The following is a 15,649-nucleotide window of genomic DNA, read 5'->3' on the forward strand; positions in this document are numbered from 1 at the left end:
ACAAGAAAGGCTTAAGGGATCCCTACATCTAGAAGCAAAAGGACAATATTGGCCATCATGAAAACACACAATACTATAAAACCCACTGTCAGAGCTAACATGCAAGTAAGGAAAGGAGTCAAATGTAAATGTTACCACTACAGAAAACCACCAAACCACAATGAAAAACAGTTAGACAAAGAAAGGAGCAAAGAACATACAAAACAACCAGAAATCAATGAACAAAGTGACAGTAACAAGCCCTTGCATGTCAATAATGAACTTAACGTAAATGGTTTAAACTTTCCACATAAAAGATATAGACTGGCTAAACTGATACAAGCATATAACCCAACTATGTGCTACCTTTAAGAAACTCATCTCAGCCAGGTGTGGTGGCTCACGCCTGTAATCCCAGCACTTTGGGAGGCCGAGGCGGGTGGATAACAAGGTCAGGAGTCCGACACCAGCCTGGCCAAGAGGGTGAAACCCTGTCTCTACAAAAAATAAAAAATCAGCCGGGCATGCTGGCACGTGCCTGTAGTCCCAGCTACTTGGGAGGCTGAGGCAGGAGAATTCCTTGAACCTGGGAGGTGGAGGTTGCAGTGAGCCGAGATCACGCCACTGCACTCTAGCCTGGGTGACAGAGTGAGACTCCATCTCAAAAAAAAAAAAAAAAAAAAAAGATTCCATCTCAAAAAAAAAAAAAAAGAAACTCAAAGAAACTCATCTCAACTGTAAAGACACAAATAGACTCAAAGTGAAAATATGAAAAAAGGTATTATATGCAAATGAAACCAAAAGCAAGCAGGAGTACCTCTACTTAACAAAATGAACTTTAAGTTAAAAACAGTAAAAGAGATGAAAAAGGTCATTATATACTAATAAAGAGATCAATAAGAGGAATATAACAATTGTAAACATATATGCACCCAACACTGGAGCATCCAGACATATAAGGCAAATATTATTAAAGGGAGAGATACACTCCAAAACTAATAATTGGGATTTTAGCATTAGACAGCTGATTTAGACAGAAAATTAATAAAGAAACACTGAATTTAAACTGCATTTTAGACTAGCCATACCTAAGAGATATTTACAGAACATTTCATCCAACAAGTACAGAATATACATTCTTTGCATCAGCACATAGAACATTCTCCAAGACAGACTATATATCAGAACACAAAACAAGTCTCAACACATTTAAAAAATATCAAAATCTTAATAAGTATCTTCTTAGAACAACAATGGAATAAAATTAGAAATCAATACCATGAGAAACTTTGAAAACTGTACAAATACATGGAAATTGGACGGCCTAAATGACCATTGGGTCTAGGAAGAAATTAAGGGGGAAATTTAAAAAAAAATCTTGAAACAAGTAAAAATGAAAACACAATATGTCAAAACCTATGGAATACAGCAAAAGCAATGCTAAGAGGGAAGTTTATAGTAATAAACACCTACTTGAAAAAAGTAGAAAAATTTCGAATAGGCCAGGCACAGTGGCTCTCTCCTGTAAACCAGCACTTTGGGAGGCCAAGGTGGGTGGATCACCTGAGGTCAGGAGTTCAAGAACACCCTGGCCAAGATGGTAAAACCCCGTCTCTACTAAAAACACAAAAATTAGGCTGGGTGCAGTGGCTCACGCCTGTAATCCCAGCACTTTAGGAGGTCAAGGCTGGCGGATCACGAGGTCAGAAGATCGAGACCATCCTAGCTAACATTGTGAAAACCCATCTCTACTAAAAAATAGAAAAAATTAGCTGGGCGTGGTGGCAGGCGCCTGTAGTCCCAGATACTCGGGAGGTTGAGGCAGGAGAATGGCGTGAACCTGGGAGGTGGAGCTTGCAGTGAGCCGAGATCACGCCACTGCATTCCAGCCTGGGCAACAGAGCGAGACTCCATTTCAAAAAAAAAAAAAAGAAACACCTAGATGGCAAACCCACAGCTAAAATCACGCTGAATGGAAAAAAGCTGAATGCTTTTCCTCTAAGAACTGGAATAACTCAAAGATGCCCACTGTTACCACTTCTATTTCACACAGTTCTGGAAGTTGTAGTCACAGCAATCAGGCAAGAAAAAGAGATAAAGGACATCGAATTGAAAAAGAACAAGTCAAACTGTCCTATTTTACAGATGATATTAATCTAAAAAAACCTCAAGGGCCCACCAAAAAATACTTAGTTCTGATAAATTCAGTGAGGTTGTAAGTTACAAAATCAATATACAAATACCAGTAGTGTTTCTATACACCAAAAATAACTACCTGAAAAAGGAATCATGAGGGCAAAATCAAAGGAATCACAAAGGCAAAATCAATTTATAAGAGTTACAAAGAATTAAAATACCTAGGAATGGCAGGCTGGGCATGGTGGCTCACACCTATAATCCCAGCACTTTGGGAGGCAGAGGCGGGTGCATCACCTGAGGTCAGGAGTTTGAGACCAGCCTCGCCAACACGGTGAAACCCTGTCTCCACTAAAAATACAAAAGATAAGCCCAGCGTGGGGGCAGGCGCCTGTCCCCCAGCTACTTGGGAGGCTGAGGCATGAGAATCTCTTGAACCCAGGAGGCGGAGGTTGCAGTGAGCCGAGACCAACCTGTGCAACAGAGCAAGACTCAGTCTCAAAATATATATATATTAATTCTTTCAATTTGTGAGCATGAAATGTCTTTCCCTTTGTTTGTGTCCTCTTGAATTTTTTTCACCAGTATTTTGTAGGGTTTTTTTTTTTTTTTTTTTTTTTTTGAGACACAGTCTCTCTCAGTCACCTAGGCTGGAGTGCAGTGGTGTAATCTCAGCTCACTGCAACCTCTACCTCCCGGGTTCAAGGGATTCTACTGCCTCAGCCTCCCAAGCAGCTGGGATTACAGGCATACACCACACCTGACTAATTTTGTATTTTTTTTAGTAGAAATGGGGTTTCTCCATGTTGGTCAGGCTGGTCTTCAACTCCTGACCTCAGGGATCCACATGCCTCGGCCTTCCAAAGTGCTGGGATTATAGGTGTGAGCCACCGTGCCCAGCTGTAGGGTTCCTTTGGTAGACATCTTTTACCTCCTTGGTTAAATCCATTCCTAGGTTTTTCTTCTTTTTTTTTTTTTTTTTGAGACAGAGTCTTGCTCTGTCACCTAGGCTGGAGTACAATGGTGTCATCTCGGCTCACTGCAACCTCCACCTCCCGGTTTCAAGCAATTCTCCTGCCTCAGCCTCCTGAGTAGCTGGGATTACAGGTGCCTGCCACCACACCTGGATAAGTTTTTGTATTTTTAATAGAGACGGGGTTTCACCATGTTGGCCAGGCTGGTCTCGAACTCCTGACCTTGTGATCTGCCCGCCTTGGCCTCCCAAAGTGAGAATTAATATTGTTAAAATGACCATAGTGCCCAAAGAATTTACAGATTCAATGCAATCTCTATTGAAATACCAATGTCATTTTATTAAAAACAGAAAAATGAATCCTAAAATTTGTATGGTATCAAAAAAGAGCCCAAAGAATCAAAGCAATCCTGAGTAAAGCTGAAGGCATCACTCTACCTGACTTCAAAATGTATTACAAGGCTATAGTAAACAAAAGAGCATGGTATTGGTATAAAAACAGCCACACAGACAAATGAAACAAAATTGTGAACCCAGAAATAAATACATGTACTTACAGCCAAATGATTTTTGACAAAGGCACCAAATACATACACTGGGGAAATGACATCCTCTTTAATAAATGGCGCTGGGAAAATTGGATATCCACGTGTAGAAGAATGAAATTGGATCCCTATATGGCACCATATACAAAAATCAACACAGATGGATTAACAACTTAAAAATAAGATCCCCAAAATATAAAACTACTATAAGAAAACAGGACAAACACTTCAGGACACTGGTCTAGACAAAGGTTTTATGGCTAAGACCTCAAAAGCATCAATGGCAAAAACAAAGATAGATAAATGGCACTATATTAAATTTAAAAGCTTTGCATAGAGTGAAGAGGCAACCTGTTGAACAGGAGGAAATATTTGTAAACTATTCATCTGACAAAGGACTAATATTCAGACCGTACAAGGAACTCAAACAGTTCAAAAGTAACAAAGAAATAATCCCATTAAAACTTGGGCAAAGGACAGAAGAGACCTTTCTCCAAAGAGGACATACAAATGGCCAACAGATGTATATAAAAAATGCTCAACATCAGTAATCATCAAAGAATGAGAAAAGCACAGTATCATCTTATCCCGGCTATTACTAAAAAAGACTATTAAAAGACTATTACTAAAAAGACTATTACTGGCTATTACTAAAAAAGACAAAAAAAATAACAGATGCTGGTGAGGAATATGGAGAATGGGTAACTCTTATTCACTGCTGGTGGGAATGTAAATTAGTATAGCCATTACAGGCCAGGCGTGGTGGCTCACATCTGTAATCTCAGCACTTTGGGAGGTCAAGGCAGGCAGATACCTGAAGCGAGGAGTTCGAGACCAGCCTACTCAATATGACAAAACTCACCACCCCCTGTCTCTACTAAAAATACAAAAATTAGCTGGGTGTGGTGGCGGGCACCTGTAATCCCAGCTACTCAGGAGACTGAGGCAGGGAGAACTGCTTGAACCTGTGAGGCGGACAATGCAGTGAGCTGTGATCGTGCCACTGCACTCCAGCCTGGGCAACAGAATGAGACTCTGTCTCAAGAAAATTAAAATAAATAAATAAATAAATTAGTATAGCCATTATGAACAGTATGAAGACTTCTCAAAAACTAAAACTAGAACTACCACATAATCCAGCAATCCCATTACTGGGTATTTATCAAGGAAGAAGAAATCAGTATATCAAAGGGATACTGTACTCCCATGTTTACTGCAGCACTATTCACAATAGCAAAGATATGACATCAACCTAACTATCTATCAACAGGTGAATGGATAACGAAATGTGGTATACTCAGCCATAAAAAAGAATGTAGCAACATGAATGGAACTGCTGGTCATTATATTAAGTGACATACATCAGGAACAGAAAGGCAAATCTCACATGTTGACACTCACTGGTAGGAGCTAAAAAAAGTTGATTGCATGGAGGTAGAAAGTAGAATGGTAGTTATCAGAGACTGTGAAGGGTGTGTGGGTGGGTGCGGGCAGGGAGGACAAAGAGAAGTTGGTTAATGAGTACAACTATAGTTAGAAGGAATAAGTTCTAATGTTTGACAGCATTGTAAGGTGACTACAGTTATCAACAATGTATCGTATATTTTCAAAACAGCTAGAAGAGAGGACTTGAAATATTCTCAACACTTAAAAATGATAAATAATTGGCCGGGCACGGTGGCTCACGCCTGTAATCCCAGCACTTTGGGAGGCCGAGACGGGCGGATCACGAGGTCAGGAGATCGAGACCATCCTGGCTAACACGGTGAAACCCCATCTCTACTAAAAAATACAAAAAACTAGCCGGGCGAGGTGGCGGGCGCCTATAGTCCCAGCTACTCGGGAGGCTGAGGCAGGAGAATGGCGTGAACCCGGGAGGCGGAGCTTGCAATGAGCTGAGATCCGGCCACCGCACTCCAGCCTGGGTGTCAGAGCGAGACTCCGTCTCAAAAAAAAAAAAAAAAAAGATAAATAATCAAGGTAATAGACACCTCAAATACCATTACTTGATCATTACACATTCTATGACACATGCAACAAAATATCACATCTGCCCCTTAAATATGAACCAATATGATGTATCGACTTGAAAAAGGAGCAAGCTATCCTTGTTCCTTAATATGAAAACATGTAAATATTCACAACTTGCAGGATAAAATACCCCAACAAAACATTTACTGAAAATTTTCTTCTAAAATCTCACAATGATTAAACACATTTCAACAGGGCTTGAACCGTCTCTTCACACAGAACTGACAATAGTGGCTCACCATTGATACGTGTGCAAGGGTGTAAGGCTTGATAGGAAAAGGGATGCTCTGTATCTAAGCACCTAAATGTGTCTCTACTGAGAGTTTCACCATAAAACAAATATATACATCGTGTGATGTTTAAAATAAAAGCAGCATAACAATAATAATAGATATCATAAGAATATGGCTATATCCTCTTCAATGAAAAAGGAGTTCTGCTCTGATATCTGAGCAAAACTGTTATCATTTTTGCCTAAAATATCTGATGCCTAAGAGACCCTGCAGGAATAGCACCATCTCCGTGGTATGCAAATGCTGAGAATGGTTTAAAAACTTGGCCGGGCGTGGTGGCTCACGCCTCTAATCCCAGCACTTTGGGAGGCCGAGGTGGATGGATCATGAGGTCAGGAGTTGGAGACCAGCCTGACCTACATGGTGAAACCCCGTCTCTACTAAAAATACAAAAATTAGCTGGGCGTGGTAGCGTGCACCTGTAATCCCAGCTAGCCAGGAGGCTGAGGCAGGAGAATCGCTTGAACTCGGGAAGCAGAGGTTGCAGTAAGCTGAGATCGCGCCACTGCACTCCAGCCTGGGTGACAGCAAGACTCAAAAAAAAAAAAAAAAAAAGTCCTACTCCTACAGCTGGCCAGGCACAGTGGCTCACGCCTATAATCCCAGCACTTTGGGAGGCTGAGGCAGGTGGACCATACGGTCAGGAGTTCAAGACCAGTCTGGTGGCCAACATAGTGAAACTCCATCTCAACAAAAATTAGCCGGGCACAGTGGTGGGCGCCTGTAGTCTCAGCTACTTGGGAGGCTGAGGCAGAGGAATCACTTGAACCCGGGAGGTGGAGGTTGCAGTGAGCCAAGATCATGCCACTGCACTCCAGCCTGGGCGACAGAGTGGGACTCTGTCTCAAAAACAAACAAAAAAAAGTCCGACAGTTACACTTTTTGTTGTTGTTGTTAGACAGAGTCTCGCCCTATCACCCACACTGGAGTGCAGTGCAGTGGTGCGATCTCCACTCACTGTAACCTCTGCCTCCCAGGTTCAAGTAATTCTCCTATCTCAGCCTCCTGAGTAGTGGGGATTACAGGCGTGTGCCATCACGCCTGGCTGATTTTTGTATTTTTAGTAAAGACGGGGTTTCACCATGTTTGCTGGTCTCAAACTCCTGACCCACAGTGATCCGCTCACCTCGGCCTCCAAAGTGCTGGGATTACAGGCCTGGGCCACTGTGTTCAGCCTTACAGTTACACTTCTACATTGACTTTACGTTTCAAAGTCATTAAAGGAAAAAACGCCCTCTGGTACTGATGTCTGCATCTCAACTTTACATTCCATTCCAAGTCATTAACAGTCTGGAGTCAGAGAATCAGGCACAAAATATATCCCCTTATTGGCTGCCTTTTCCAGGATTTACCAGGTATTTGTCTACATTAATATGTGACTTTAGGCCAGGCATGGTGGCTCACACCTGTCATCCCAGCACTTCGGGAGGCCAACGCAGGTGGATCACCTGAGGTCGGGAGTTCGAGACCAGCCTGACCAACATAGAGAAACCCCATCTCTATTAAAAATACAAAATTAGCCAGGCATGGTGGCGCATGCCTGTAATCCCAGCTACTTGGGAGGCTGAGGCAGGAGAATCGCTTGAACTCGGGAGGCAGAGGTTCCGGTGAGCCGAGATTGCACCATTGCACTCCAGCCTGGGCAACAAGAGCGAAACTCTGTCTCAAAAACAAACAAACAACAACAACAAAAAGAAACATGACTTCCATGGGCAGCTTCTCTGCTTCTCTATTCCTGGGCCACAGAGAGCTGACAGAGCATCCAGATGTGGCCCCTGAACAATCCTTGCTGCCCGACAGCACTGACACCACGGGACCCTCACCCCGTCTCCATCCATGTCTGGGTGTGAGCCCTTCCCAGGACCACGCCCACTGGACTCTTCCCAAGGTCATGTCACTGGGTCAGAGTGAGACGGAATCTCAGTAGAGATGAAAGGGACTGAGGAAAGGCATGGGCGAATGTGAGCAAACCCGTCAGGCAGGACACTTCAGAGTCAGAGAAGATTTGCAGCTCTAATGCATTGTCTCCTGCCTTTCTGAAAGGAAGAAGACAGAATGATCCACACAGAATCTTTCTTTACCTGAGTAAAAGCCATTCCTGACTCCTTTGCTCTCTTCTTCCGGGTTTCTTCCTCATGTGCCAAGAGTCTTTAGAGGTCAATGCTGAATAACAACAACAAAAAGTGCTCTTTATTGCTCAAAAACAAGACACCCCCTCTTGTGTGACAGGCACACACATACACAGGGAGGAGCTCGCCCTGTGCAAAGATGGTCCTCTGCTGCCCACTGCACCAGGGTGGCCCCAGGGACAAGAAACTCCTACAGGAAAACCCATACATGAGTCTTCTGACCCCTTTCTTCAGAACCCTCTCCCCTCCTGGAGAAGCTCGCACACACGCTGCAGCAGTGGGGAGCAGACCCAGCCCTGATCAACCGCCATGCAGAGCCCAGCCCCTTTTCCCTCTCTGTGGCTCCCAGGCCGAGCTCAGCCCTCAGAAATAGAGGGCGCAGAGCCTTGGTGCTCAGGGCTGGATATAGTTGAGAATCATGCTGGGCACTGTATCATCTAGGGCAGGTCCCAACCTATGTGAATGGGAATCTCTGTGACACGGGTGCGGGCACAAGAAGTATATCTGCAAAGTACCTCAGCACTTCCACGTGAAGCCAGGGGTGAGCTCTACTCAAACAGGGTCAGCCCAGCATAGCCCCCACTTTCTGACTCTGTTCTCCCCTTGGGACCTTGGGTTCATCAGGATCCAGACAGTGGAAGCAGAAAGAATCGAGAGAAGCATGCAGAACAGGTAATATGGACCAGAGGAGGGAGTGAGGGTGAGGCTGGAGTGTTAAATGGGAGGTGGGTCACAGAAGTCCCCACTGAGAGGGTGATATCAGAACAGAAACCTGGGGAAGGAGGGTGTTTGCACCTGCAGCTGAGGGGTCAGCGAGTTCCAGCAGAGGGACAGCCCACGTGAAGGCCCTGAGGCAGGAGCAACCTCAGCCCAGGAACAGGAAAGATACCTGCGTGGCTGGAGCAGAGGAAGAGAGGAGGATACAGGTAGGAGATGAGGCCAGAGAGGTCCTGGGAGGGCAGATAAGACAGGGCAGATGCCTTCAAACGTTTTTCTCCCATATCTCAAAAGAATTTTGGAAATTATATATTTCCTCACCCATTTTAGACATATAATATTTTCTTTATAAATTAACACAGTTACAATGTAATATCTTTTTTTTTTTTTTTTTTTTTTTTTGAGACGGAGTCTCGCTCTGTCGCCCAGGCTGCAGTGCAGTGGCGCGATCTCGGCTCACTGCAAGCTCCGCCTCCCGGGTTCACGCCATTCTCCTGCCTCAGCCTCCCGAGTAGCTGGGACTACAGGCGCCCACAACCGCGCCCGGCTAATTTTTTGTATTTTTTTAGTAGAGACGGGGTTTCACCGTGGTCTCGATCTCCTGACCTTGTGATCCGCCCGTCTCGGCCTCCCAAAGTGCTGGGATTACAGGCGTGAGCCACCGCGCCCGGCCCAATGTAATATCTTATATATTTGAAGTCCCAGGAAATACGTGGTCGCCCTCATCTGAGATGTGCAGGACTGCAGGGGAAGGCATCTAGGGAGGCAGGAAGTCACTTTTGGACACCTGAAAGTGGAGATACCTGTTAGATGTCCTAGCAGAAAGTTGAGGAGAAGGCCAGGCGCAGTGGCTCACGCCTGTAATCCCAGCACTTTGGGAGGCCGAGGCAGGTGGATCACCTGAGGTCAGGAGTTCGAGACCAGCCTGACCAACATGGTGAAACCCCATCTCTACTAAAAATACAAAAAGAAATTAGCCAGGCATGGTGGTGGGCACTGGTAATCCATCCCAGCTACTCGGGAGGCTGAGGCAGGAGAATCGTTTGAACCCGGGAGGCAGAGGTTGTGGTGAGCCGAGATTGCGCCACTGCACTACAGCCTAGGCAACAAGAGCGAAACTCCATGTCAAAAAAAAAAAAAAAAAGAGGTTTATTTGGCTCATGGTTCTGCAGGCTGTACAAGCAGCACAGTGCCAGCATCTGCCTCTGATGAGGGCCTCAGGAAGCTTCCGTTCAGCGTGGAGGGTGAAGGGGCGCCAGCAGGGCAGATGAAATGGTGAGAGAGGAGGCAAGAGACAGAGAGAGGTCAGGCTTTTTGACAACCAGTTCTCAGGGGAACTAAGAGTCAGAACTCACTCCCTAGAGAATGACATCAAGTCATTCGCAAGCGATCTGCTCCCATGACACTCACCAGACCCTACCCCCAAGTTTGGAAATCACATTTCAACATGAGAGTTGGTGGGGCAAAACAAATCATATCCAAACAATTGCACATTCTGAGGCTATGAGTGGGGCTGGCATCTGGTACACAATTGGAGGGTTAGCAGCAGCCAGGAGCAGGAACAGACCATTCCCAGTCACTACTGAGTAGGGATCCCAAGCCCTGAGACAGGTGGGTGGGTAAGTTGGAAAAGATCTCTTCCTTTGCTTCCAGGGGCTCAACAGTGAAGAAAAACCAAGGCCTTCAAATGAGCAAAAAGAAGAAAGAAAAGTTCCAGAGACAAGGTGCAGAATAGAAAAATAGGAGAATGGAAGAGGTGTGGGGCAGGAATTAAATGACACCAGGAAATCTGGGTGTATGTTTTCTCCAGGCTGTGATCAGTTACCCAGGGACAGAAGCAAAGTAACAGAGTTGGATGTGGGGATATCTGGGAGAAACACATGATTTCGTACACTTGACTTACAAATCATGTAGTATCTGAAAGGGTTTGTTCATATCCAATTTTTTTTTTTTTTTTTTTTTTTTTTTTTTTTTTTAGACGGAGTCTCGCTCTGTCAACAGGCTGGAGTGTGGTGCCGTGATTTTGGCTCACTGCAACCTCCGCCTCTCGGGTTCAAGCAATTCTCCTGCCTCAGCCTCCTGAGTAGCTGGGAATACAGGCACATGCCACCATGCCCAACTATTTTTTGTATTTTTAGTAGAGACAGGGTTTCACCATGTTGGCCAGGATGGTCTTAATCTCCCGACCTCATGATCCACCCACCTCAGCCTCCCAAAGTGCTGGGATTACAGGCATGAGCCACTGCTCCTGGCCTTTTTTGTTTTTAAACAGGATCTTGCTCTGTCGGCCAGGCTAGAGTGCAGTGATGCAATCCTGGCTCAGTGCAGCCTTGACCTCCTGGGCTAAAGCAATCCTCCCACCTCAGCCTCTGGAGTAGCTGGGACGACAACAGGCACAAGCCACCATATCTGGCTAATTTTAAAATTTTTTATAGAGACAAGGTCTCACTATGTTACCTAGGCTGGTCTCAAACTGGGCTCAAGTGTTTGTCCTGTCTCAGCCTCTGAAAGTGCTGGGATTATAGGTGTTAGCAACCATGCCTGCCATATCTCTATCATTTTAAAAATAAAACTGGGGCCGGGTGCAGTGGCTCACGCCTGTAATCCCAGCACTTTGGGAGGCCGAGGCGGGCGGATTATGAGGTCAGGAGTTTGAGGCCAGCCTGACCAACATGGTGAGACCCCATCTCTACTAAAAATACAAATTAGCCGGGCGTGGTGGCGCATGCCTGTAATCCCAGCTACTCGGGAGACTGGGGCAGGAGAATCACTTGAACCTGGGAGGCGGAGGTTGCAGTGAGGTAAGATCATGCCACTGCATTCCAGCCTGGGTGACAGAGCAAGCCTCCGTCTCAGAAAGTGCTGGGATTATAGGCATGAACCACCGTGCCCGGCCTCAACACTTAATGTTCCTTTAGAGCAAGGTTGTCCAATCCGCAGCCTAGGAAGGCTTTGAATGCAGCCCAACACAAATTCCTAAACTTTCTTAAAACATTTTGAGATTTTTTGCATATTTTTAATTAATTAATTAATTTATTTATTTTTAGCTCATCAACTATTGTCAGTGTTAGTGTACTTTATGTGTGGCCCAAGATAATTCTTCTTCCAATGTGGCCCAGGGAAGCCAAAAGATTGGACACCCCTGCTTTGAAGAGACACTATGTAGTGACAGAGTCACTTTCTGTCCAGCTTTACTCTCCCACTCCCCCTTCCCCTCCCCCTGCCCCAATGCCAGGGAAGGGGAAGAGGATGACCTGTGGGATTAATGAGTCAAGTCACTTCCCTCTGCCTTAACAGGGATTGCAAGTGGAAGCTAACTTCTGATGCCGTAATTATAAAATGCACCAGCCTTAATAGGCAGGAGTTTTGCAATTCTCATCTTCATCCGTGTATTTTAAACTTATAAAGACAGAAATCAACAGGTCAAAATGTAGATAACACATCCAGTCAATTCACAACTCACCTGGACCCAGGGTCCTCCTGTTTCCTCATTACGGTGTGTTTCCCTCCCTCATTCCGTACATAGCTCTCATTCTCACCTTCTTTCTCTAGCTCTTTCCTTCCCCTTTATTTTCCCCCTAGGATTCTGCTCATTTTGAGCCCCTCTCCTCTCCTGCTGTTTCTCCCCTTCTTTCCTCTATTTCTTCCACCTGTTCTTTCCAGTCTTGCAATTTGTTTCACCTCATATTCCTCTTTCTTCCTAATCTTTTCATTGTCCCAATCTCCACATATTTCTGACTCTTTGTTCCCCATTTCAGCGCCCCCTGTTAAATTCCCTCTTCCCTCTTACAAACCCTTGTCCCCACTCTTTGGCACCCCCAGATCCCAGGCCTCCCCGTGCTGTGGTTCTCTCTCTGCTCTCCTTGTCTTCGGCTGCCCCTTCTTTTTGTCCCAGCACCACACTGCTCTGTCTGCCCTGGCTCCAAATCCCTTCTCCTCTCTCCCACTCTCTATGTGAGGAGCCTCCCCCTTTGCTGCCACCCGCCCTACCTTGCTGTCCTTCATCTCTCTGGATACTGTGCGTTTTCTCGAAATGTGTCTAGTTACTTTTCTCTCCTTGCAACTTTCTGGGCTTCTTCTTTCACTCTTACTGTCTCTTTGAAAATCTCTAACCATCCTCTACTTTGCCATCTGTTTATTGGTTTCCCTCATTCTTTCCTCTGTCTCAGGTTTCCTACTGCTCTCTCTGTCCCTCTCCCGATCCCTTTGGCCCACACATTCACAAGAGGGTTTGGGGTAAGATGCCTGCAACCTGGAGGAGAGCATTTTCCAGGGAGTGGAGGGGGGCAGGCAAGAACACCGGGTGTCACAGGACAGGCCCTGAGCACCTCCCCAACGCGGGCTCAGGGGAGGGCTGGGGAGCAGCAGGGCCCGGCACGAGGAGGAGGGAGGTGGAGGGCGACGGCACCTTCGGACAGGGTGGGGTCTGCAGGATCCCAGGACCAGGCAGAGCACGCGGGCGCTGCACGTGGATCCCAGGACCAGGCAGAGCACGTGGGCGCTGCGCTCCAGGGGCCGACAAGGGCGAGGCTGGGATGCGCCCAGGACGGGAATCCACCTCTTGGGTGAGGACTTTAAAAAGCCCGGGGTTGGAGGAGGGGTCAGGAAAAGGTTTTAAGCGGGAGGAAGCAGCAAAGGGCCGGGGACAGGGAGCAGCCTCAGAGCGACTTCAACCCAAAGGGAAGCGATTCCGGACCTACACCGTGAGGCCTGTATTCACCTGGGGTGGAGGGCGCGGTGCGGGAATTTTAAAGCCCGTAGCGACCCCGGGCATCGGCTGTGGAAATGGGAAACAGGGAGCGCAGGTTTAATCTACACAGAGGGCCACTCACGCTCAGCGCCGTCACCTTCACCCAACACGATCCGTTTCCGGGACTGTAGGAAACTGCGCATGTGCGGAGAGAAGAGCCCAGGCAGCCTGGAGGCGTGGCGTGGTTGGAGTGGGCGGGGCCTGCGCCGTTTTAAGGTTAAGAAGCAGAGTTGTGTGGGCCACTTATGTTGGAAACCAAAATATTTTCCACTTACCAAGTTGAAAACGGTTTATGGTAAAAGCATTTTGCCTGCAGGTTGGACCCGATCCTGCTAGGGAGTCTCCTGCAGCTTAGCAGTCCGGGAATTGGGATTTCAGTGGGGGATCCACAACTAGCAGTGGCTGGATCCATAAACGTTATTGAAAAACAAAAATAAAGTGTCTGGAATAAATCCACTGGATTTCAAGACTACCAATATAGGAAAGATAATAAAAATTGTGTGGTATTGGGGCAATAAAAGACATGGATTGATGCAATACAATAAGTGAGTGCAAAAATAGCCTCCACAGGTACTTCCAACTGATTTTTGACAAAGTTACCGAGGGAATTGAAGGAAGGAAGAATTTTGTAAAACTGGTGAGGAGCTAACTTAATATCCATAGCAGAAAAGAAGTCATCTTTACTCAAACTTCACAAGCGTACAGACATTAGCTCAACATTGACCATACCCTAAATGTAAAGTATCAAACCATAAAATGGTATACTGTAAGAGACTGAAAGAAAAAAATATTCACAGAATAAAATCATAAGAATCAAGAGCTTGTTCAAAAATTCTTAGCCATGGCAGCAAAAGCATGATTCATTAAAGAAAAAAAATCAACTGGTATTTACCAAATTAAAAACTTAAGACAAGGAAAGAAAAGGTATTTGATATGGTTTGGATCGATGTCCGCATCAAATCTCATCTTCAAGTATAATCCTCAGTTGTTGAGGGAGGGACCTGGTGGGAGGTGACTGGATCATGGAGGTGGTTTTCCCATGCCGTTCTCATAATAGCAAGTTCTCAGATCTCATGGTTTAAAAATCTGTGATAGTTCCTCCTTTGATGGCTCTCTCTCCTACTGCATGCAAGGCGTGCCTTGCTTCCCCTTTGCCTTCCTCCATCATTGTAGTTTCCTGAGGCCTCCCTAGCCAAGTGGAACTGTGAGTCAATTAAACCTCTTTTGTTTATAAATCACCCAGTCTCTGACTGTATCTTTATGGCAGTGTGAAAATGGACTAATACAGTACTGAATAATAGAAAATATTTGCCTACCATATATCTGCCATAAAACTGGTATGTGGAATGTATAAATTCTAGAATGACTTATAAAAAAACAAAATAATCAAATTAGAAAATGGATAGAACTATGAAGAGACATTTCACTGAAGCAGATATACTGAGATAAATGGGCACATAAAAACATTTCCAACATCACCATCCATCAAATCTCAGACCTCAGCATTTTCTGCTTTCTCCATATGAACCCCTGGATGCTGTCAGAGATAATGGGAAACACAGGAGCTTCTACTGAACAGTCCAGTTGATGTGTATTAGCAACCTGTAATTGTTTTTGGAAACTAACAACGGAAACACAGATACAAAAATATTAGCTCAACAAATATGCACTGTCTTTGTCACTATTAGCGATTTTTTTTTTTTTTTTTTTTTTGAGACGGAGTCTTGTTCTGTCACCCAGGCTGGAGTGCAGTGGCGTGCACTCGGTTCACTGCAACCTCTACCTCCTGGGCTCAAGCGATTCATTGGCCTTAGCCTCCTACGTAGCTGTGACCACAGGTGCGTGCCACCACACCCAGCTATTTTTTGTATTGTTAGTAGAGATAGGGTTTTGCCATGTTGGCCAGGCTGGTCTGCAATTCCTGACCTCAGGTGATCTGCCCACCTTGGCTTCCCAAAGTGCTGGGATTACAGGGGTGAGCCACCGCGCCTGGCCACTATTAGTGAATTCTTAAACTCACACCTCAGGTACTGGATGCCTCCTTCGAAAGATTTGATAATCTTTCTTACAGGATTATGTGGTAATGAGTGTCTCTG

General features: G+C 45.5%; 1 protein-coding gene across 5 annotated transcripts in view; it reads right to left on the reverse strand.

Moving 5' to 3' along the window:
• Positions 1-15,649, reverse strand: part of LOC105497057 (zinc finger protein 415) — a 50,333-nt gene that overhangs the window by 11,639 nt on the left and 23,045 nt on the right. Inside the window, exons 1-3 of one of the 5 annotated variants that reach the window (XM_024797783.2) lie at positions 12,267-13,517; positions 8,882-8,983; positions 8,039-8,120 (exon numbers count right to left, since the gene is read on the reverse strand). In XM_024797783.2, the coding sequence (XP_024653551.2) occupies positions 8,039-8,053 (15 nt within the window). In that variant the 5' untranslated portion in view covers positions 8,054-8,120; positions 8,882-8,983; positions 12,267-13,517. The other 4 variants (XM_011767743.3, XM_011767741.3, XM_011767744.3 and 1 more) reach the window with 4 other exon arrangements.

Source organism: Macaca nemestrina, chromosome 20, assembly GCF_043159975.1.
Source record: "Macaca nemestrina isolate mMacNem1 chromosome 20, mMacNem.hap1, whole genome shotgun sequence".
Classification (NCBI taxonomy): Eukaryota; Metazoa; Chordata; class Mammalia; order Primates; family Cercopithecidae; genus Macaca; species Macaca nemestrina.